Source organism: Amia ocellicauda, chromosome 20 (assembly GCF_036373705.1).
Source record: "Amia ocellicauda isolate fAmiCal2 chromosome 20, fAmiCal2.hap1, whole genome shotgun sequence".
NCBI classification, from domain to species: domain Eukaryota; kingdom Metazoa; phylum Chordata; class Actinopteri; order Amiiformes; family Amiidae; genus Amia; species Amia ocellicauda.
The window spans coordinates 1,563,233-1,587,209 of record NC_089869.1 but is presented as its reverse complement, the minus strand read 5'-3'; the positions used below and the strand labels follow the sequence as shown (position 1 = coordinate 1,587,209).

The 23,977-nt window shown below is 38.7% G+C and overlaps 2 protein-coding genes across 7 annotated transcripts in view; one reads left to right on the top strand and one right to left on the bottom strand.

The window, feature by feature from the left end:
• Window positions 1-384: 384 nt before the first annotated feature.
• On the bottom strand, window positions 385-21,592 carry morn4 (MORN repeat containing 4). 2 transcript variants are annotated; one of them, XM_066693468.1, is made up of 4 exons: window positions 21,479-21,592; window positions 6,263-6,377; window positions 4,199-4,308; window positions 385-2,176 (listed from the first exon to the last, which is right to left on the bottom strand). In XM_066693468.1, exons 1-4 carry the CDS (start codon window positions 21,507-21,509, stop codon window positions 2,028-2,030), a joined length of 405 nt encoding a protein of 134 aa, XP_066549565.1. In that variant the 5' UTR covers window positions 21,510-21,592; the 3' UTR covers window positions 385-2,027. The 2 variants fall into 2 exon arrangements, with proteins under 2 accessions (XP_066549565.1, XP_066549566.1); XM_066693469.1 differs by lacking the exon at window positions 21,479-21,592 and adding an exon at window positions 18,309-18,384.
• Window positions 21,593-23,540: 1,948 nt separating this feature from the next.
• The window catches only part of lcor (ligand dependent nuclear receptor corepressor), a 142,952-nt gene continuing 142,515 nt past the window's right edge, over window positions 23,541-23,977 (top strand). For 4 of the 5 annotated variants that reach the window (XM_066693366.1, XM_066693365.1, XM_066693369.1 and 1 more), the window contains exon 1: window positions 23,541-23,661. In XM_066693366.1, coding sequence (XP_066549463.1) covers window positions 23,565-23,661 — 97 coding nt within the window. In that variant the 5' untranslated portion in view covers window positions 23,541-23,564. The remainder of the gene's footprint in view (window positions 23,662-23,977) is intronic. The other variant, XM_066693367.1, reaches the window with a different exon arrangement.

The following is a 23,977-nucleotide window of genomic DNA, read 5'->3' as shown; positions in this document are numbered from 1 at the left end:
GTATGTCTACAATCTTGTCCCTGACATCCTTGGACAGCTCTTTGGTCTTGGCCATGGTGGAGAGTTTGGAATCTGATTGATTGCTTATGTGGACAGGTGTCTTTTATACAGGTAACGAACTGAGATTAGGAGCACTCCCTTTAAGAGAGTGCTCCTAATCTCAGCTCGTTACCTGTATAAAAGACACCTGGGAGCCAGAAATCTTGCGGATTGATAGGGGATCAAATACTTATTTCCCTTATTAACATGCAAATCAATTTATAACTTTTTTGAAATGCGTTTTTCTGGATTTTTTTGTTATTATTCTGTCTCTCACTGTTAAAATACACATACCATTAAAATTATAGACTGATCATTTCTTTGTCAGTGGGCAAACGTACAAAATCAGCAGGGGATCAAATACTTTTTCCCCCGCACACATTATATATATATATGACAGTTTAACAAAGGGGTTCCTTTAGAAAACAGGACTGATTCAATCCCATGATCAAATGAGGCCCATGCACATCCAGAAGTATCACTTGATTAATGACCTTGAATTATAAAACAAAAACCCAACAATAGGGGTCTTTCTATCTAGGAACAAAATCTCTAATGTGGTGTAGAAACTGTAAATTTTTTCTGCATAAAGTTTAGTATGGAGAGATTGAATGTCTAATGTACTAAAATGGATGTGAAACATGCAGAGTTCCATCGTGATAAATTCCAGTGATAAAACTGCAAAGAAGGGACACACTAGCCCAATATCCTAAACTCAAGACTGTTTCAGGCTTGCAGAGTGCCTATAAACCAGATCTTTTATTCAAAGATCCAACTAATTTGTTCAACACGTCTCACATTCTCTCTCAGTCTTTTTTTCAGAAAGGCAAAAACTTTAAACAAGGTTAATCATTCTTTCTAATTATTTTAAAATGTGTCTAAACTTAAAGTAAATGAATAAGAATAATAATCTTTAGTTAAACTGTAAAAAGTATAATACACTTCTATTCCTGTTCACTTAACATTACAGTGGATATATATACCCTTTCAAAATTCTATAGATATACTTATTTCAGACCGCTTTCAAACACAATATTAAGGCATATGTGATACATGTGAAAATCGTGTTAAAATATTCAAATCATCAAACTCTTCCGCTTACAATGTGAAATTCAGCTAAGTAAGTATTCTCTGAAATAACAATAAATTGTTGTACCATAACATTTATTTCTCTTTTTTCTCATAAATGCTAAACTTAAAATAGCTTAAGCACCTAAGACAGTGAGGAAATCCACTGGATGCAAACTATACCGTTTAGTTTGTTTTAATTATTTTGCTAAATATACCATGTCAGCTTTTCAAGTGCAAGCCTGTTGGCCGTTGCTCAATCTGGTCAGATTCTGAGAAAGTGACCGGTTTGGGCTCCCCCATTCAAATCTAAGTCTGTTCTGAAATAGCCATCAAAGCACACATTTAAAGCCTTTTCAAAGTGTGTACACTGACATAAAATTTAACAGGACGAGCCACATTGCACGTATTGCAGGCACTTGGCATTGTTATGTTGTAACACAGCTATAGCAGACCAGCTGCAGAACAAGGGAAGGGTCCTGTACCACTATGGATTTCAGTATATACAGTATAAAAAACAAATGGATGATAGCGCTTGCCCATCAAACCTAATCAATAGGGTTTAAGACAGTTCATATAATTTTTTTATCAGGTTAAGACAATTGTTCCCCTGCCTTACTGAGGAGCCCTTGGTGTGACAGTCTAAACACCATGGCAGAAATGAAGAAGCTCCCAAAAAAGCCAAGCCCTATGGAAAATCTTAGCAGCCGCTCGTTAGACAAAAAAGAAAATGACCAAGACTGAGCTGCAAAGGAACCAAGGCTGCATAGCAATATTTGACCACAGAGGCAGAATCGGTATTTGAACAAAGCACCAGCCACCCCTTGGCAGGACAGGGTGAGATAGTGAGAAAGAGCAAGAGGACTGCCACCCTGTCATCCATCCCTGTGGCCCCAGTGCTCTGGATAGGCAACACTCTATCATACGGAGAGACTGCGAGCCGTGGCAGCTGAGCCCTGTGCCCTCTGGATCACTGCCTGACACTTCTCGCATCTCAGCAGACGGTTGTTTTCAAACACGCCCTCGTTGCGGGGCACCCCATGGGCGCCATCAGGGAAGGTCAGTAACCCTGTTAGGGGTTGGAAAAGAGAATTATAAATTTAACTGCATGTACACCTGAAACAGAGTTGTTCTGAAAATTATTTGTGGATAATATAGCTCAGGGGTTGCCAATGTCTGGTGATGGAGGGCCAATTTCCCAAGGTTGCATGGGATGGGGGGCCGCAGTAGAAAATGACCCACTGATTTTATTTCCTATACATTTCTGTTAGGGAACATTTATTGATTTTAATTGTTGTTTTATTATTTTCCCCCAAATTACATGTGCAATTTGTTACAGAAAATTGTCATGAAGTGAAAAAATACAGAAAAGCTTCAGAAAAGGGGTGGTTGAAACATCCTTGAGGGCCACATTTGGCCCCCGGGCCACAGTTTGGGAACCCCTGATGAAGCTGAATATTGAAAGATTCTTTCATTATTATTTTTTTAATATTCACATTCTTTGATACATCTGAAAATAGTTAAACTAAATTCAATTAATCTCTTAACAGCAGAATGTGTACATTTACTTTATTAAGAAATGACAAGAGAAGTGGTTTGATTTAAACAGAACTTTGACCCATCTGCTAATAGAAAACTGTAAAACTGTACAAAGCGGCAGATTCATTTCTTAGTCAGATTTTTCCTTCTTCTACTCATAAATTATGGCAAGCCGTTATGACATTTAATCCATAATTTCTGATATAAAGAATTCAATTTCTGATATCAAAAATACAATTGTATTTTTGATATAAAAAAATGCATACTAATCAACATCCGTTTTTATTTTTGATATCAAAATTGCATACTAATTAACATGACGTGAAACTTAACCCTTTACACTAAATGTCACAATGGCTTGCCATAATAAATACAACCATCATCAAATACACATTTCTGGTTTGCCATCAGTGTCAAAGTTATGATTTATCTAGCCCAAGGGGTAACCTGCTTTGAATTCAGGATAGTTATTACACTTTAATTACAGGTTGGTACTTTGATAGATTTATTAACTATTTTAAAGTGTATTTGTTTTTTCGTAACCTTACACAATATTGTAGCAACAATCAATCAAACCAACTTGGAATGCCATTACAGCCCCCATTCTGACATGGGAGATATTTAGACAGCATACACATAAACACACACACATTTCCTCTGAAATATCAGCTTCACTTCTCTTTCACTTCACACAGTGCAAACAACAGAGGCTCTCTCCAGAGTTGAGGTTAACTCAGTTAAATTCCAGTGCCACCTCAATTCAATCTGAATTTCCATTGACCATAGAATTCCAATTACATTAAGAATTGACCTTAACTCCGATTGTCACATTGACAATAAATATATGGGCCAATATGTCATTACATTATACCTATACCTATACCCCATATAGATTATCCATTAATATGTCATTATGATATACGTGTTATATACAAAGTTATACACTATATAGTGCCACACTAGTTAACCTATATGTGCCATAGTAATTGACTTATCAATATCAAGAGGTAAAAGAGCAATTCATCGGTAGAATTTTATGTAATTGATCCAGTAATCTGAAGCTTGCCATTTAGTGGCAATACAAGCTGAAATCTATTTGTCTTGACACCTCTGGTTTCTGGTGATGGGGGTGATGAACATGCAAATATGTTAATTTTAGGAATACCTATTATTATCAAAATATCACCTATAGTATAAATAATACATGTATCCAATTCAACACAATCCATACTGATATCAGTAAACGTATTGCATTCAAAATGTCAATTCCAATTTCATATCTTCAATATTTTTCAATACAATTCCAAATCCAGTTGAAGAAAAATTCCAGTTCCTTTCAGAATGAGCTCCCAACTCAGCATCTCTGACAGGAAAATTGCTCACTGCCCTTTGAGAATTTCTAATCACGGTCAGCTATGACACACAGTTTCCAGATTTGAACCATTGAGTTCTAGACTTTCACTATCTGAGGCTTTTTCCATTTGAGAAAGAATGGGGATCAAAATCTGGTTAGTTAAAGGTTAAAGTCAGTCAACAGAAAAACAAATATTACCATATCCTTCCACACGTCCACCTTTGAACTCCCCTTCAAACTTCATACCATCGAATCGAATGAAGACTCCCACACCTTGAAACTTCCCCTGGACAAAATCCCCTTCATACCTGAGTGAACACAAAGAACAGGAAGATCTCAGATTCAGAGTCAGAGTACTCAATCAGAGGATGGTGTAGGGTTGAGCATTAATGGAGAGAGTGTACATTTTTGAATTATGAGATTACTGGTCCAATCCTAATTTGCTTTATTAGATTTTTTTTAATAGTTATTATGTGGAATCATAAATCTTGTTTTTTCTATCCTTACAAATTGGAATTGGCAAGATGAAGTGGAGATGTAGGCAGTCAACATAAACAACGCATACAAACACAAACATGTTCTCCCAGGCCACCCACTTCTGTTCACATGGCCACCCCAGAGTGCAAACAGCTAAATTATAGTATTGTAGACAGGACAGATGCAGCTGTTGCTGATAACACTGCAGAGCTTACAGGTGACTAGTTAACTACTTGATGTTGTAGTTAACTACACTGCTCAAAAAAATTAAGGGAACACTTAAATCACACATCGGATCTCGATGAATGAAATATATTAAAGATCAAAATCATTACTGTACATTGTGTAATTTGTTGAGAACAAAATTATGTAACAACGGTCAATTGAAACCAAAATCTCCTACCGATTGAAGGCTGGATTCAAACACACTGAAAATGAAAGTAAACAACTGAAATCAAAGGCCGTTCCAACTTGCGTGAATTTCATCACAGCAACTCATAATGTGACTCGTGTATGGCCCCCACATGCCTGTATGCACTCCCGACAACGTCTGGGCATGCTCCTGATGAGGCGGCGGATGGTGTCTTGGGGGTCTCCTCCCAGACCTGGATCAGGGCATCAGTGAGTTCCTGGTCTGTGGCGCTACTTGGCGGCGTCGGATGCACCGATACATAACGTCCCAAAGGTTCTCAATTGTATTCAGGTCTGGGGAATGTGAGGGGCAGTCCATGGCATCAATGCCTTCGTCATCCAGGAACTGTCAACACGCCTACGTTGTCCTGCACCAGGAGGAACCCAGGGCCCACTGCACCAGCGTAAAGTCTGACGATGGGTCTGAGGATTTCATCCCAGTACCTAACAGCAGTCAGGGTACCGTTGGCTAGCATGTGGAGGTCTGTGCAACACTCCATGGATATGCCTCCCCAGACCATCACTGACCCACCGCCAAATTGGTCATGCTGGATGATGTTGCAGGCAGCATAACGTTCACCACGGCGTCTACAGACTCTTTCACATCTGTCATATGTGCTCAGTGTGAACCTGCTCTCATCTGTGAGGAGAACGGGGCGCCAATGGCGGACCTGCCAATTCTGGTGTTCTCTGGCTAATGCCAAACCAGCCCTGTCCAGCTCTCCTCGTGTAACAGCCTGTTTCTTGGTATCTCCTCCATGCTCTTGAGACTGTACTGGGAGACGCAGCAAACCTTCTTGCAATGGCACGTATGGATGTGGTCCTGGAGGAGCTGGACTACCTGTCCAACCTAAATGGGCTGCAGGTATCGCCTCATGCTAGCAGTAGTGACAAGGACACTTGTAGTTTTGCATTTTGCTAAAGAATCAGTCAGGAAGGATAAGGAGATAGCAATTGTCTGTGGCCACCACCTGCAAAACCATTCCCTTTGGGGGTTGTCTTGCTGTTGCCTCTCCAGTGTACCTGTTGACACTTTCATTTGCACCAAAACAGGTGACATCGATTCACAATCGCTTAGGCTTCCTAACTGGACAGATTGATATCCCTGAAGTTTAGTTATACTGTGATAATTATGTGTTCCCTTAATTTGTTTGAGCAGTGTATTTGTTGGATTTGATGTTGCCCATTATATTATATTCTGTAATGGAGAAATACAAGAGAGCTTTCCAGATCCTTACCCACCAGTTATTACTTTAAAACAAACATCATCTTATTTAAAACCCCTAAAAAATGTACTGATCATACATACTATTGTTCTTTATCCAAAATATATATGAACAGACAGACATACCGTAAGTATGTGTGAACTCTTACCTCGATCCATCTGGAAAGACAAGAACCCCACAGCCATTGAACAAGCCATTCTCAAACTGTCCTGTATAGCATGTACCATCTGAGAACTTTAACTGTCCTAAACCATGTCTTCGACCTGCAAAAGTAAACATTTGAGGTTAAAAATATTCAATTAGAACTTGTGGAAATGCCTACTATTAAACCTTAGAAATGTTTGACATCAAAGAGCAATCTTACACTTATATTGTTGTATGGCTATGTCTATACAGGTCAATATTGTGGTGGCACCTTGAAAACCTTGAGATTTTGATCAGAACAGTAAAACATGTATTTTCATTGTAGAGAGTGTGACATTGTGGGACGAGGTTGTGGAAATACAATATATCACTGCCTAAATTTTTAATTACATTAATTACATTTTTAATGTGCCAGAACTCTAAATCACTAAAAGAGAACATGGGTCCAGCTGGCATAACAAGGGACACACAGACTATACCTGCTGGATGATGATCATCATCTTGCAAGACACTGTTGTGTTAAACTTCCCAATAAACATGTAGATCATGTTTTGCAAATTAAGTTCTTGTGATATGCATCGCTGTCCTTGTGTGAATGATTATTTGTGCAGAACTGTGATGGCAACCTGAGTGCAAAGTGAGGAGCCCTGGGACAGTACGTAGTAGTTCTTTTAAAATAAAATAATTTGGAATGTATTGTGCCTAATTGGGAGTTCTGTATTGAAAGTTTATTAGGTTTATTGAAAGCTTCACTGAAGTTCATACACTATGAGTCCCATTACACATAAACCTTTGACATTTTTTAATTTAAGTCAAAAAAACAAAAAACAAAAAAACTTTGAGGACTACTCAGCTGCAATTCCATGTTTTAGTGGCTAGTACAGTGAGGGAAAAAAGTATTTGATCCCCTGCTGATTTTGTACATTTGCCCACTGACAGAAATTATCAGTCTATAATTTTAATGGTAGGTGTATTTTAACAGTGAGAAACAGAATAACAACAAAAAAATCCAGAAAAATGCATTTAAAAAAAGTTATAAATTGATTTGCATGTTAAAGAGGGAAATAAGTATTTGATCCCCTATCAATCAGCAAGATTTCTGGCTCCCAGGTGTCTTTTATACAGGTAACGAGCTGAGATTAGGAGCACTCTCTTAAAGGGAGTGCTCCTAATCTCAGCTCGTTACCTGTATAAAAGACACCTGTCCACAGAAGCAATCAATCAATCAGATTCCAAACTCTCCACCATGGCCAAGACCAAAGAGCTGTCCAAGGATGTCAGTGGACAAGATTGTAGACCTACACAAGGCTGGAATGGGCTACAAGACCAATCGCCAAACAGCTTGGTGAGAAGGTGACTACAGTTGGTGCGATTATTCGCAAATTGAAGAAACGCAAAATAACGGTCAGTCTCCCTCAGTCTGGGGCTCCATGCAAAATCTCACCTCGTGGAGTTTCAATGATCATGAGAACGGTGAGGAATCAGCCCAGAACTACACGGGAGGATCTTGTTAATGATCTCAAGGCAGCTGGGATCATAAGCACCAAGAAAACAATTGGTAACGCACTACGCCGTGAAGGACTGAAATCCTGCAGCGCCTGCAAGGTCCCCCTGCTCAAGAAAGCACATGTACAGGCCTGTCTGGAGTTTGCCAATGAATATCTGAATGATTCAGAGGAGAACTGAAAGTGTTGTGGTCAGATGAGACCAAAATCGAGCTCTTTGGCATCAACTCAACTCGCCGTGTTTGGAGGAGGAGGAATGCTGCCTATGACCCCAAGAACACCATCCCCACCGTCAAACATGGAGGTGGAAACATTATGCTTTGGGGGTGTTTTTCTGCTAAGGGGACAGGACAACTGCACTGCATCAAGGGGACGATGGACGGGGCCATGTACCATCAAATCTTGGGTGAGAACCTCCTTCCCTCAGCCAGGGCATTGAAAATGGGTCATGGATTGGTATTCCAGCATGACAATGACCCAAAACCTAGCCTAGCCAGTCTCCAGACCTTAATCCCATAGAAAATCTGTGGAGGGAGCTGAAGGTTCGAGTTGCCAAACGTCAACCTCGAAACCTTAATGACTTGGAGAGGATCTGCAAAGAGGAGTGGGACAAAATCCCTCCTGAGATGCGTGCAAACCTGGTGGCCAACTACAAGAATCGTCTGACCTCTGTGATTGCCAACAAGGGTTTTGCCACCAAGTACTAAGTCGAAGGGGTCAAATACTTATTTCCCTCATTAACATGCAAATCAATTTATAACTTTTTTGAAATGCATTTTTCTGGATTTTTTTGTTGTTATTCTGTTTCTCACTATTAAAATACACCTACCATTAAAATTATAGACTGATAATTTCTGTCAGTGGGCAAACGTACAAAATCAGCAGGGGATCAAATACTTTTTTCCTTCACTGTAAAAGATCTCCTTATCGAATACACTCCAAGTCGGCCATTGAGATCACAGGAAGCCAGTTACATAGTGCTCCCTAAAATACAAAAGAAAACCGCAGGTGGTAGAGCATTCAGTTATAGGGCCCCGAAGCTGTGGAACGATCTTCCAGCCAATGTAAGAGATGCCCCCTCTGTCTTAGCCTTTAAATCACGGCTGAAGACTCATCTGTTTAGTCTCTGTTCTAGCCCATAGTGCCGCCAGTGTGCCATGGACATGCAATTGCACAACTGTCTTTGGAAATGTCCTGCACTGCATCACCAGTATCTGAGCACGACTGCCTTCCTTTCTTCCAGCAACAGCCCCCTCTGAGGGCCAACGAGGCACCTTGTCCCCCACCATGGAAGTCTGATGAGGCACAACCCACCCCAGAGGCACCTCACCACGGAGGGCCAATGGGGCATCCACACCCAAGGTTGAATGCTCAGAGAGGAGTCCTATAAAAGTAGTTTACTTTCTTGTCAGGAAAAACAATTGTACATCACAAATAGTACAGAAAGACATAACATTGTTGATTAATACTTAATACTATATAGGCATAAATAAGAAAGTATTTTTTCCTTGTCCAAAATACATTTTCAAATGAATGCATGGATTCTTGATAGTGACTAAAGCAGTAAGCACTACAATCAAATAGTGTATATATATTTTTTTAATATTGTTCCTATCAAAATAATAAATATTTATATATATAAAAAAAAAAAACTCAACTCAAAGGCCAATTCTCGGTAGAATCCAAAATAAACCACATATTGAATGCAAGCATTGCTTGTACTAACACAATCCCCATCCAAAAAGTAATAAATAAATATATCATAAACATTAAGAATTAGAATGTTTTTAAACAGGTCATGTGATGCTGTAGTGTTGAACAGATTCGTCTGTAAGGAGCTCCCACCATTCATCCAGAATTTTTACATTTGTTAATATAAATTATTACAAATTATAAACTAACTGCACGAGGGCCGATAGTTTGATGATTGCAGAATGTCGGGGAAAAATAAAATTACAAAAACAATCCTTCATCACAGTAATTACAGGCTAATGAGGACTCAAACTCTGGGGCCTGCTCTTCTGATACTCATAGCACTCCAGAAAACATGATCTCTGGGCAGAAGAATGAAGAGAGCTTATCACATATCCCTAACAAAATCAAGGAAGGCAACAAATATCTCGCAGAGCAACTAAATTTGAAAACAACTACATTCAGCCATAGAGGGCTTAAAAAACTGCTTAGATAATTTCAGATTGAGACTAACAGAGGCCGAGAGTCATATCAGCACAATTGAGGACAGTGTGGCATTGCTGAGAAAAAAAAAAAAAAAAAAAAAAAAAAAAAAAAGGTACACACTTTAATAAAAGAAAACGAAAAGCTGAGAAATAGATGATTTGGAAAACTGAAGCTGATGCGATGCTATAACATACGTATTATAGGCTTACCAGAAGGATCCAAGGGAGCAGATCTGAACTCCTTCTTTACTGAAATGATACCGGCAATACTGAGTAGAGAACATTTTGGGGAGCCATTGATAATTGATCGCACTCATCGTGCTCTGATACCCAAACCAGCTCCAGATCAAAACCCCAGGATTGTCATCATAAAACCCCTGAAATATCAGGACAGGGAAAAGATCCTGATATTATTTTATAGAGATTATCTGCAGTATATATTTTCAATTATTTGTATTGAGATCCAAGTCCTGTTTTAATTATGATTATCACTTCATTATTACTTTTATTTTTATAGGGGAGTTGTTGCTGTAATTAGTATTATTCTTTTTCTGAGAGCTTCATTATTGATATGCATTGTTTTCACTCAGGAAACTCGGAGAGGAATTGATACTATAATTATCCCCATGGTGCTTCCACAAATTTCAGACCAGGTTTTTTTTATATTGCTGATCAGTATGTCTAATCAGGTTAACTGGGTTACTAATCTCATTGCCATTAATCCATAGAGTAATGAATACACAATACCTTTCTAAGACCATTTCAGACCACTCTCCTTTAACCTTAGTAATAACATCCACTGATAGGGTAGGGATAGCAAACAGATGGAAACTTAACCCATCACTGTTAAAACAGGACGACTTTTCTACATTTATTAAGGATCATCCATCCATCCATCCATTTTCGAAACCACTTATCCTGGTGAGGGTTGCGGGGAAGCCGGAGCAGGAATAGGGGCACAGCAGGAATACACCCAGGACAGGACGCCAGTCCATCGCTGGGCAACACACACTAAGGGCAATTTAGAGTGACCAAATCAACCTAACCAGCATGTCTCTGGACAGTGGGAGGAAACCGGAGTACCCAGAGAAAACCCACGTGGACACGGGGAGAGCATGCAAACTCCACACAGACAGGCCCATTTCTTATACCTGTTCCAGTCATTGCCTGTGCCACCCTCCCTAACTTTTTACAATTCTTAATAAATCAATAATAATCAATAAATCAATCTTCTAGAGTGAGCTTGGATAAGTTAACCCATGCATACAGTTTGAGCAGCTTACGTCTTCCCAACTTTAAAATGTATTATTGGGCAGCTCAAAACAGATTCATGTCTATGTTGTTCCTGGCTGACTCATCACTGTCTTGGCTTCAGATTGAGAAATTTGAGCAAAGTGAGGATGTAGGGGCTCCTAATATATAAATGGGACCCAAAAACTATTAAGAAAAAAACCCGAATAACCCATTAATAATTAATAGAGCTCTGCTACAAGTTCCGTATGTTTTTTAAGAGGAGGTTTTTGGAATATATGGAATAACAATGCATTTCCTACGATTTTTAAAAGCAAAGATTTTAAATCTTTTCATGAGAAGGGGAATACTTGCTTACAAGATTGTTATCAGAATAGTATACTTTTGTCTGAACATCTAAGAGAACGTTATTAAAACAACATTGAAGGACCAGTTGAGGTTGCCAGACTGAGATTGAATCTCCTTCACCGGGACCAGTCCTCTTGTAAATTTATATCCAGAGTCTATAACATTGTCTTGCAACAACTTCCAAATCAAAATCAGCATTCATCACAGACTAGGTGGGAAACAGATTTGGGAATCTCTATTGGTGAGGGGGTGTGGTCAGAGCTGTGTGAACAAGCAGTAACTTCTACACTTAACTCTAGATACATAGACTAACTCAATATAACTTCTCGCACCAACTTTTTTTGAACCCTTCAAAGTTACATAAATTCAATGCTGATATATCACCTATGTGCTTTAGATGTGGAGTAGAGGAGGGGTCATTTTTACATGCCACTTGGCATAGCTCTAATTTTAAACTGTTCTGGCAGGAGGTATGTGATGCCCCGTCAGTAATCCTGGGTATTCCTTTCCTGGTGGACTCTCAGATCTGTCTGCTGGGAAACCTCTCAGGTGTTCAGTCCGCAAATAAATATGTAATCAAATTTATTGACCTAGCACTGGTTATAGGTAAAAAATTAATAGCTCTGAAATGGAAGCTCAACTCTCTGAAGTTAATGGCTGCTTACCCCTGGAAAAAAAAAATCACTTATGCAATAAGGAACAAGATAAATATATTTTATAAAATATGGCAGCTTATATAGGACTATATGGAGGGACTCCCTTTGAGGCATGTTGATCCTAACATAAGAATGTAAAGTGAACTCTCAAACCTTTTTCTCTCAAAACTGTTCCTGTGAATGCATCCTCTACAATAATGGGAAAATGCCCACAGGCTTCACCCAAAAAGACACAGATATCACCTGTGACCTGTGGCTGTGACTCATGCAGGTACAGGAGAGCACTGGCCTGGTGGCTGAAGTAAAACAATCTAAGACTCGGTTCCCCCATGGGCTGCCCTCACAGAAGGGAAGTCATCACCACAGATGCCTCCAGCACAGGGTGGGGCGAAGTCTGATACGGAGTAGGGGTGAAGGAGACATGCAGCAGTCTCTGGCCATCCACTCACATCAATGCACATGAGCTACAATCAGTGTCACTACCACCGAGTCACTTTCAGCACGTCCTGTCGAGAAAGCACGTCTTACTTCGAATAGACAACACGACAATAGTGGATTACATCAACCACCAGGGGGGCATGCACTCACCCGGACTGCATCAGGGAGCGTGCAAACTTCTCCTGTGGGCCCAAGACAACCTACAATCGATAAGGACGATGTCCAACACAGCGAGGGCCAGACAGCTCAGAATGGAGACTGAATCCTCAATCGGTGGAGCAGATCCAGGACAATCTGTGACGAGCTTGACTTGACCTCATTGCTACTCCGGTGGCGACCCACTGACCTCTGTGGTCCTCACTGGAGACAGGAGGGGGCCCCCTGGGTGTGGACGCCTTTGCTCTCCCATGGCTTTAGGAACTGCTGTACGCCTTCCCCTCCACCGCCATGGATACTGGAGAGGATTCGCAAGGAAGGAGCTCATGTACTCCTGATCTCTCCCCCAGTGGCCAAGAGAGTTGTGGTTCAGTCCTGTGACACCCTAACCCAGCACAGCTGTAGTTGTGGGTCTGGCCCTTGAAAGGCGTTGGATAATGTCAATGAGACTGCCAGATAATGTTGTACAGATGCTACAGTCGGACAGGGCCCCCTCTACCAGAGCCCAATATACTTATAAGTGGTCAGCCTTCCAAAACTGATGCCTAGCCAGACACGTGGATCCAGTATCGTGCCCCATGTCGACTTTTCTGTGCTTCCTGCAGCCGGCAGAAGTAATACAGAAGTGATAGAGACAAGTGTTGCTGCATTAAGAAGCTGTTGCTCTTAAAAACCAAGCCTGTTGCAGGAAACCTGAATCGCTACAATATTTTTCATAGAATTAATATTGGCACTGTGGAGAAGAATAAAAATCATATATATTTTAAAATGTTAGTGCATAAATATAACATTTTATGCCCTTGTCGCCAGTTCACCACATTTCCTTCCTTGGACCACTTTTGAAAGGTACTGACCACTGCAGATGGGGAACACCCCACAAGAGCTGAAGTTTTGGAGATGCTCTGACCCAGTCTAGCCCATCACAATTTGGCCCTTGTCAAAGTCACTCAGATCCTTAAGCTTGCCCATTTTTCCTGCTTCTAACACATCAACTTTGAGGATAAAATCTTCACTTGCTGTCTAATGTATCCCACCCACTGACAGGTGCCATTATAACGAGATTATCAGTGTTATTCACTTCACCTGTCAGTAGTCATAAATGTTGTGGCTCATCAGTGTATAATGTAGCGTGAAAACACTAGTTTAGTTTATTTTTTACAGAAAGTAACTAATATTATTACTAAAATTAAAACTAACGTGTTATATTACCTCGTTATTAAGACATATTTACCAGTACGACATATGTAATATTACAGTAGCATGTTACATTACTAACATGTTACCCTCAACTCTGTACTTGCAATTATGTGATGCATTCAGTTATCCAGTTGTATGCATCAGAATCCCCATAATTGCGAAGAAGAAACAGTATAACTCCAGTTTCATTTAAAGGAACCATTAATAAAACACAAGCAATAAGCAGGTGTACTAGACCTACAATAACTACAAAGTGTCACTGCTTCAAAATTGTAGGTGAAGAAGCTAACCAAAGTTTAAATTAATAAAAATCAAATACTAGAACAACATGTCCGCACAGCCATTCTATGCTATGAAAGATCATCAGCTATCGAAGAATATGAAAATGAAAAGAATATGCAACAGTGGAGAGTATTAATGTTTACATATAACTGCAAGATATTCTCATTACATGACCTTGTTAGCTACAGTCTTTCGGTCAGGCAGCTTTATTGTATTACGGTTTCATTTAAATCACTTAGCACTTGTCATCTCCTAGAACACAGTAATGATGGTTGCACTCTCCTTCCTCAACATAATGTTTAAAACACACTGATAACTCTGAACTCTTGTACATTAGTCAGGATTTTATACCATGGTAAGTATAACCAGTGACATGCACAGCCTTGCTTGGTGCAGTGGCTCGCACCACCCTTGCCCTCCCACCTCTGCACGCCCGAGTGTAATTATAGTAAAGAACTGTGACAGGAAGGTCAAGTGGAATACACACTGTAGAAAAATAGACAAAACAAAGTCAATGTATATTATAATGGGAATGGCATGGGGAAAAACACCTGCAAATTTACAGTGGCAAGTCTTAACATAGGAAGTAAACTAAAGCTAAGTTCATGCAAAATGTCTGACTGACTTGCCACAATTTGGTTAGAAGTCTAAAACCTCAAGCTTTTATTCAAGCCAGTCTTATGAAACAGATCACAAAGACTATTTGGTGATTTAAAATGAAAATCAATCAAAATCTGCTTGGATATTTTCTTTGAATTGTTGTGGCTACCTTCCTAGAGACTTAAACCCCATTCACAATGAAACAATTGCCGGCAATTATCGTTGCCGGCAATGTCTGTGTGAATGGGTCATTGCCGGCAAATCGTTGACGGCAATTTTCCGGCAAGGGTCCCAGTCTAATTGCCGGCAATTTGCCGGCAACGTGTCTGTGTGAATGTAGCCAGAACATGATTGCCGGCAAATTCAGCGTCAAGTCCTTGCGTGTCGAGTGAGCTGCTGTTCACTTGCCTTGTGTACAAACGTGCTCAGTTCGTAACTCGGGTTCGTTTTCATGATTCACTTCCGTGTTTTCTCAGGACTCGGATCATTTTGCAATAATAAAGTGAGATCGGTTCCTTTTGCATTAATAAAACACCGGATATTTACATTTTACATGATTAGTGCATACAAGAAATGGCAGCATAATGAGTACAAAAACAAATACATACGACTACATTATTATTATTATTATTTTTTTATTTCTTGGCAGACGCCCTTATCCAGGGCGACTTACAACATAAGACAATACAGTGTATTGTTTACTGTATATTTCCTATACAAGTGTGTAAATTTGATTTTGTAAATTGCATTATGCTTTGAACTGTACTGTAGTTTTGCACTATGATAATAAAGGTGGCAATACTACTGGTTTAAAAATATCCTGTACTGTTGATAAAATAATTATAAAATCACCAGCATTTATAACAAAAATTACGACTGACACAAACAATTCACAACCAGAACCCAGTTCAATGTTCTGAAATGTTTTGAAAGCTGCGTTTGCTTGGAAGTCATCAGACGTGCAACCAACACAATGTTGTGAATAAATCTTAGTATGTAGTGAACAATACTAACATTGGTATGTGTAGTACCAACAGGTTACACAATTACAACAATTAAAGTTTATATATTCCAACATTACAAATCCCAAATATAACATTTAAAGTAACAAATGTAAATATTGAAGATAACATTTTAGGTTGAAACATGTCTGGTATGGGCTCTAATACCTAGTCTTCACTTAGCAGTGTTCATGCCTTTGTACTCTTTAGGACTCAATAATTGACCATGCTTGTACCTCAGAGGCTAAAACGTACAAGCAGCAACAAAAAGTACTTATACCTCTTTTAATTTATAAATAGAATGTACTGTATTTCTAAACAAATTAATTTGTGTTCTGCACCATTACCAAATTTCAGTTTTGCCATTATACACCTTGAACAAAAACTGTAAGAAATGTTAGTCAAATGCTGCATAAAGAAACTTTTTTTTCATGAAATCACAAAAAAAAAAAAAAGACTTTTCTAAATGGTGATTTTGAGAAGATTACTGTGTTGTGTTATATTAAACTGCGAGATTTGTGGAGGTCTCCCTCAATATTAAAGTAGCCCATTAATTTTGGAATATAAACAAAAAGTATTGACTTTTTTTTAATCAAGTACGAGATGGCAGTGAACAGTTCTTAGCCTGATGCAACAAGCTGTTAACAGGGCATTTCACTATACACTATTATTTGGAGTTTAAGGTTAATGCCTCCATTTTATTTAGTTAACAAAACTGAGATCTTACAAAGAATGTCTGGAATGTAAGTTCCCGTTTTCAATATGTTCTATTACTGCATCATAATTTTGTAACTCTTTCTGCCACCAGCAAGGTTAATCTGGCTAGTTGCTAAACATGAACCTGTATAAATGCAAGACAGCTAAGCATTTCCCCCTATGCAACAGATCCCTGGAATGGACTTAAAAACTATAATTGAAGGAAGATTGTCAGATTCAATGGCACATCTTATTCAAACCCCTCCCCCTCCCCAATAGACAGTTTTGATTTGAGATTTATTCAGATCAAATTGGTACCTTCAGGAGGAGCAAAGTTGCACTGGCCTGTGTTTTTGACTCACTTAAGCATCCCCCCAAAATGCTGGTTTAAAGCTAAAGAGTTAAATTAAACTGAATCCGAAAACAGTTCATGGTTTTGAATCTGTGGAAGATTTTGCCGTGTGACATCAGGCCAATCCTGCAGTGCTGGGTCATGGGTTGTCAGCTAATTAGGATTTAGTGGCAATCCCTGCTCCTGAAGTGAGTACATTAACTGCAGAAGCTGTTGAAAATACCCGATACCACTGTGATATGGTGGCTACCTTCCAACACAGCACTGTAACTTGGGTATTATAGAGCCTGGAGTCAATGCTTTAAATTCAGGGAAATGGTGTTAATTGTTAATCATGGCTCTTTTGTAAGCTCTCACATGCATGAATGTATTTTAATCTTCACAGACTTTTTTTGATGCAAGTAAAATACTGTATGTTAGTGACGGGTAAATTTAAAGACCTGAGGCCAAGTATAAGCAAATGTAGATGGCTAGAAGTACAAATATAAGTACTTTCTTGAAGGCTGAATAAAAGTACATGTATGAGCACATTTTGTACTGGGGCATTTTAACACCACTAAAATACTTTTAACCAAATTAAACAAGTATGAGTCCATTAAAATTATTTTAGAATACTCTTTCCATGCACTTAAGATATTTTGTATATACTGATTTTCTTCACTAGTCTGCATGCACAAGTGTTATAAGTTATACAAATTGTGGCTGTTGAATAATATTAAAATCAATTATTTTCATATTAATTGTATGCCATTCTTGTGAACTCTTTAAATCAACTTTGATAAAGGCTTCTACCAAATTAACAAATCATAATACAACATTTTCAAAGGTAAAAATTCACATTTATGTTTTGCAGTGCTGGGATAAAAAAAAAGTACACATTCGGAGTGTACCCAAGCTCCCAAAGATATAGGCTTTTTCTGGTCTAGCACCGTCTAATTGCTTTGAAAGCAAAAAACAGTGTTGTGATGAAGCCTGACTGACACTGCAATCAAATCTGTTTCAGCTAAAAACGTATTGTTGAGATAAATATACATTTTAGCTTTTAGGTAATTGTCTGCATATGCAGGGAGACAAAACAATTCACTATGGTTCTCGATATCTAGGCTCTGCTATTCATTTACCTTTAAGAATATCTTAATACAGAGACATGATCCAGGCAGAGAAGCCGGTTGTAGAAAGCAATCTCATTATTGTATTTTGTTTTTGAGTGACATGAAAACAGTGCTGAAATAATGTAAAAATATATATTTTTCAAATAATACATAGAACCAGGTGAAGAAGGCATTTGTGTTGAGACCCATGATTGTAACTCCTTTCCTCATTTAATTTAATGGACAGATTAGTTCCACACACAGCCTAGGGCGCCTTTTAAAATATTGAAATGCTCCTGCCTTCCTTCCACTCGCCATGATATTCTTCACCACTGGAATAGGTAAAGGAACCTCTTGTCAGTGTCATGTCACAGGCTGCCTGCAAAAACACACACACACACACACTACATAGTAAGTAGAGATCATCAGAAAAAAACAAAACAAAAAAACAAAGCCCAGCATAGACAAGTAAACATGATTTCAGACACAATGGGTCAATCGCAACGAACTTGCAGAGTTAGTATGGAGCTGCGTACTAAGTTGCGAACTAGCTAGTACACTCGGGATCATCCCCAGCTGCGTACTAAAATTAATACTCTTTGCAATGAAAAAAAAAAGAGGCGGAGCAAAGTTGGAGACTAGCTGATCCCCAGCTTTAGTACAGTACTAAGGATTAAGTTTGTTGTTATGCTACCAAACAGGAAGTGAAGTCAGTGAAGAGGTCTGGACACATGTCTAGAGTAACTAGATTCTCTGGCTTTATTCGAAACTGCATACTACCCTACCACATACTGCATAAATACATACTGATTTTCTGACTTGTAAGTAGTACAGTATGCAGTATGAAGATGAATGAATCAGTGTACTATGTCACGTGAGGTCACATAACATAGACCATCAGCTGACCATGAAGCATGATGGGATGCAGTATTCATTGTATTGAGGTCTGGTTACATACTGCATATTTGGTGAATGTATCAAGCCATCCAGGTACTTTCACCATACTACAAATTCAGATAGGCTACTACGTCCAATATGCATACTGCATACTACTGAAGTGTTGGTCTATAGTACGTGTAGTATAGTAGTATGCAGTTTCGAATACAGGCTCCATTTATGAGGCTGGGCCTCGCCTCAACTAGGAAACCTGGGCCTTGTTCCTCATAGTTGGCGAACACCACTCCACTGTGCTGCAGTCTTGAGCTGGAGCTCTCATCACTTAACCATATACATAACTGTATTCTAATATACAGGTACTCTATTGGCATATACTTATAAGTCAGCTATAGGCTACATACAGCCCACTACATATAACTTCTTATTATTTATATAATATTGCATTACAATTCCAGCTGGGTAATAAATTCTGTAGAGCTTTCAATAGCCTATATTCTTGGTTATTTCGTAGTATTTAATAAAACAATTCAACTGACAATTTGTACACTGGTTATTTTTATTTGTGCATTTATTTTAGCTGTGGTGTCAAACGTAAGTCAAATTTACAAGTAAAAAAAGATGTGGTTATGAATAGTTCAGTTACAAAAAACTGCTTCCACTTAGTATGGTACTATCCATGGTTAGTCTTAGCAGAAGTAGGACTAAGTTAGTTCCGTATTTGGTCTCCTCTAGAGGGCAGCAGGAAGTGTTAGCTGCAATGGAGACCTTTTGTCCGCAACTGGGGAATAACTTCAGCCGCCAAGTTCGTTGCAATGGGTATTGAACTTGCGTGCTAGTTTAATACGGAGCTGCCTACTAACCACGTGATCATCCCCAGTTAGTATGCTGCTTTCAGTTCATTGCAATTGGCCCAATTTTTCGTCTTGTATGGGGGATGCGTCTGTGTTTCTTCTACTCTGAGAAACATTTTCAGGAAAGATTTAGCCTTTGACAGAGCATTTTATATATGTACTCCTGTATCTTTTAAATATAGCTAATTTAAAAGATTATAATGTGAATGTCTCGATGATTTCGGATCAACCCCCATATTCACGTTTCCAGAGAAGTTTTTGAGAAACATGTTTAGAGAAATGTTTCATCATATATGCTGCGCTTGAGACAGAATATAAACAACATTCTGTTGCTTGACACTTAATATAGTAATTACTTTCTTTTACCAAGTGTATTAGTTAATGTATTTTAGACCATTCATACAGTCTAAAGCATAATATAAGATACACACTAGAACAAATCATTGCAAAGTACAGGTCTGAAAATGTAGTCAAACGAAACAAAAAAAGCTATGTACCATACTCCCTCAAATACGCTCTTTTGATTAGTTTTGTTGATTACTTACCAGACATATGAATCCTAGACCTTAATCAAATGTTTAAATGGGGAGAAGGGGCATTAATCGATTATCTTAAAGCATTAAAGTGCTAACAGGCAGAGGAGAATGCAGAATTCTGACAGTTAACGGTGAACCCATGGTCCCAGTGTGGTCTACATCCCAACAACCCTGTCACCTTTGACTTAAAGGACTACAAACTATGTGCACAAATATGAAAATAACAAACATCTCTATGTAAAGCATGTGTATTTTGGTGATACTACTAATAATAATGTGAATAATAATGTGATATAATAACACTTTCAGCAAATATTAATTCTGAAGTAACTTCCTTTCACAATAGACCTAACAAAATAAAACCGGTGACAACTGTTTTGAGGACTGTACGCTCAGGTAAAACCGAGCATATGCACAAATCAATAGCCCTAACGCATTTGTACAATTTTACACACAGTGTTCATAGAATGTATCAGAAAGACCTTTTGTCTGCTTTTGTTTTTTAATTTTGTTTAAATGTCACGTGTTTGGATTGCTGCTTTCCACAAGACCTTTGATAAACAACTGTTCAAACTGAAATACTTTGTGTAACTATTGTATCAAATGCATTATAACTATATAGTGACAATTTAGACCTACAGGCTACCTAGACAGTCAATAAATAAGTCGAGCTCTCTCAATAAGGAAAATTAAAGTACACACAATGGCTACATTAGGGAAAACATACATAATGGACTTTCTTTCAAGGTTAAAAAATCCCTGACGGTCCACTACTGACTAAATTCTCCTTATTGAAAAAACAGCACAGTTCTGTAAAATTAACGGACACAACTGTGATATAAATACAGAGCCGACGCGCCGAAATAATAAATAATAAATAATTAAAACAGGCGTGTAGCGGTTGTCTGGTCTGGCATTTTATTATCCATTTTATTTTATTGACAGTGGCATATTTAATTACTGACATTTGGCAGTGTATCATTGGTATTCGACACACGCAAATAATGTGTGTTCCTTCATAAAACGTTGCCACAGTAACACAACAAAAGTCAATTCCCTTCGCGTCGCCGGCATTTGACTTAGCATCTCTGAGATATATACACCACTTCAGTCCATTTCAAACATAAACCCACAACTGCATCGTTAACTTAGTCGTTTGTGCGATGAAAATAAACACATTATTTACCTGTTAGATATGTTTGGGATGTCAGAAGCATATGAATCCTCCCTTTTTTTTTTTTTACATTTACAATTCAAGAAGAGCAGCACTGTAACTACTGTACACCCGGTGACGATAATTCAATTCCCATACCCCCCCCCCCGCCTCCTCCTTCGGCAACAAGGGTTCACTCGCTTCTTAAAGCCGTTGCGTCCTATTGAACACCGTCTCTTACTGCTCATTTATAGCGCATTGTGATTGGCTAAGTATTCTACACACCGTGTGCTATAGTAGACATTTGGGCAGTCTACTGCTAGGGCAGAGTATATGCTTTTGGGTTTAATTAGCTAGAGTGGTTTGTCCTTGCCTTGTGTGTGGCTTTTAATCTCTGCAGAGTTATAAACGTGGGGGGTCGTGTTTAATGGTATTATGCAACTTCATCTATCAATTTGGTGATTTTCTGTGTCACGCTCTTTTCATATAAATTGATTGATTATAAAGCTGAGGGCTATAGTAACATCTTGTTTTTCTCCAAATTAGCAAAGTATTTTTTGGCCTCGCTTCCATGAAACATATTACACACATGTTCAATAAATAACAAAGATACATATATATTCTATTCAGTCAATTAAATTGTTGTATGTTATTGCTCCGTTACATTTTAAGAGTGATGTCTGGGGGTGCTGACTGTTGGGTCTGCTAAGTGAATAAGAGGTTGTTATGTGCTCAGTATATTCAGCTTCCACTGCAAATCTCTCATATGTTCAGGACCGAATCCTATTTAATCCACAGATATAATACCTAATCTTAGGACACTCACATGGTAGCCTTGCACAGGCGTGGAGGTTATGATTTACCTCAACAAGGAACGTTCTTAGAACTTTCCAACAGTAATTGTGCACATATTCTTTCTGTTCTGATTCTATTGTGTACTGCATGAAAGGTTATCATTTGGGCAGGGGTACAGCTAACCATTTAAGGAAAGAGGAACTCAATAAATCTATCAGATTTATTTATACCCTACCTAGAAAAATATTGTGAACAGAATATAACAGACCACCGGGTGCTATTTAACATCCCACAGCAGACAAGTGCAAAGATTACAAATATGGTGTTTATATGAAATAATATATAAAATATGCCGTTATGCATTTCCTGGAAAATGTACTATTCGGACTCATAATGGAATATTGCATGCAAACAAATTCCGAATCATCCCCCGAAATTCAATTATCACATGTTGTTTTTTGGTTAAAGGTGCGTTCTGAACTATACAAAAAACAAACAAACTATTTCGAATTAGCAAATAATAACGTGGCATATGCTCTTAGGGAAGAAACTGCATTACACATAAATGGTACATAACATTGCTGTTATTTTATTATTATACTGCCAAAAGAGGACACTTTCACTTGTAAATTAACGGTTCAAAGCTTTTATTTGTAGCCATCGAAATACATTTCCATTATATTAATTCAGACGAAGTATTTGTCGACTCAAAAGTTTTTACGGTGAACAAGTTGGTCATATTCATCACAGATATTAAGGGTTAAGACTACTGCAGGTTTTCTTAGAAAATGTGACGTCCGAAATGCAATTTCCCGTTAACTGCTGTAAATATTAAAAAGAGAACAATGGCTTACAAATAATTATAATATACCTCCAAATTAACTTGTTGATTCTGGTTTAAAGGGGAAACGGGAATATTAAATAAGATATTCCTAACATTGTACTTACGGAAATGAATCAAAAGAAAGACAATGCAGTCTCATCAAATTCACATATCACTCGCAATACTACTATGTGTTGCCCTTGGCAAGTGTCCCAGAATTTACGCCACCGCCGACGGGCAGGGATAACCTTAATTAAATTATACTCGTAGTTGAAGGTACATAAATGTTGGCTACACTCCAGTTTAATCATGCGTATCACTTTTTGTCAATCCGAAATATTGGGCTTTTATTTTGGGAGGCCACAGCGCAGCTAAAGACGTTGCAGCAATTCTCTCCTAAACCCCACCCCTACACACATTTACAAAAAACAAGCTCCGATGACGCAGGCGCTGGGACGCACCCAGCAGAACGTGCGCGCCCGCGGGAGGGGCCGATAGAAAATGGCGAGTCTGTGTAAAAGGCAGCAATGTACCATCGAGAGACGCGGCTTTCGGCAGGAACTTGACTCGTGGCGGCATAAACTCATTCACTGTGTAGGTAAGCTATTTTCACATTTCATTCAGGACCGACCGCGGTGTCGGGGAGTGCGGTATTGGGGTAATTCTACTTTATTTTACCATAGTTGCACCGAAAAAAAAATTCTGTTTGCAACCGTCGGGAGCAGTACGGAGCGCCTTTTTGTGTGTGTCGCGCAGCTGTTCCCATAAGTGTGGTCACCCCCTCCTATTCGCACGGCACACTCCGTTTTGAAACGTGGGATATACTGCTTACTCTCGGAGTGAATATCCTCACAATATGCTATATCCGTATGTTAGTGTCAGATCGCACAGTAGCTGTTTTGGTTCTCACATTA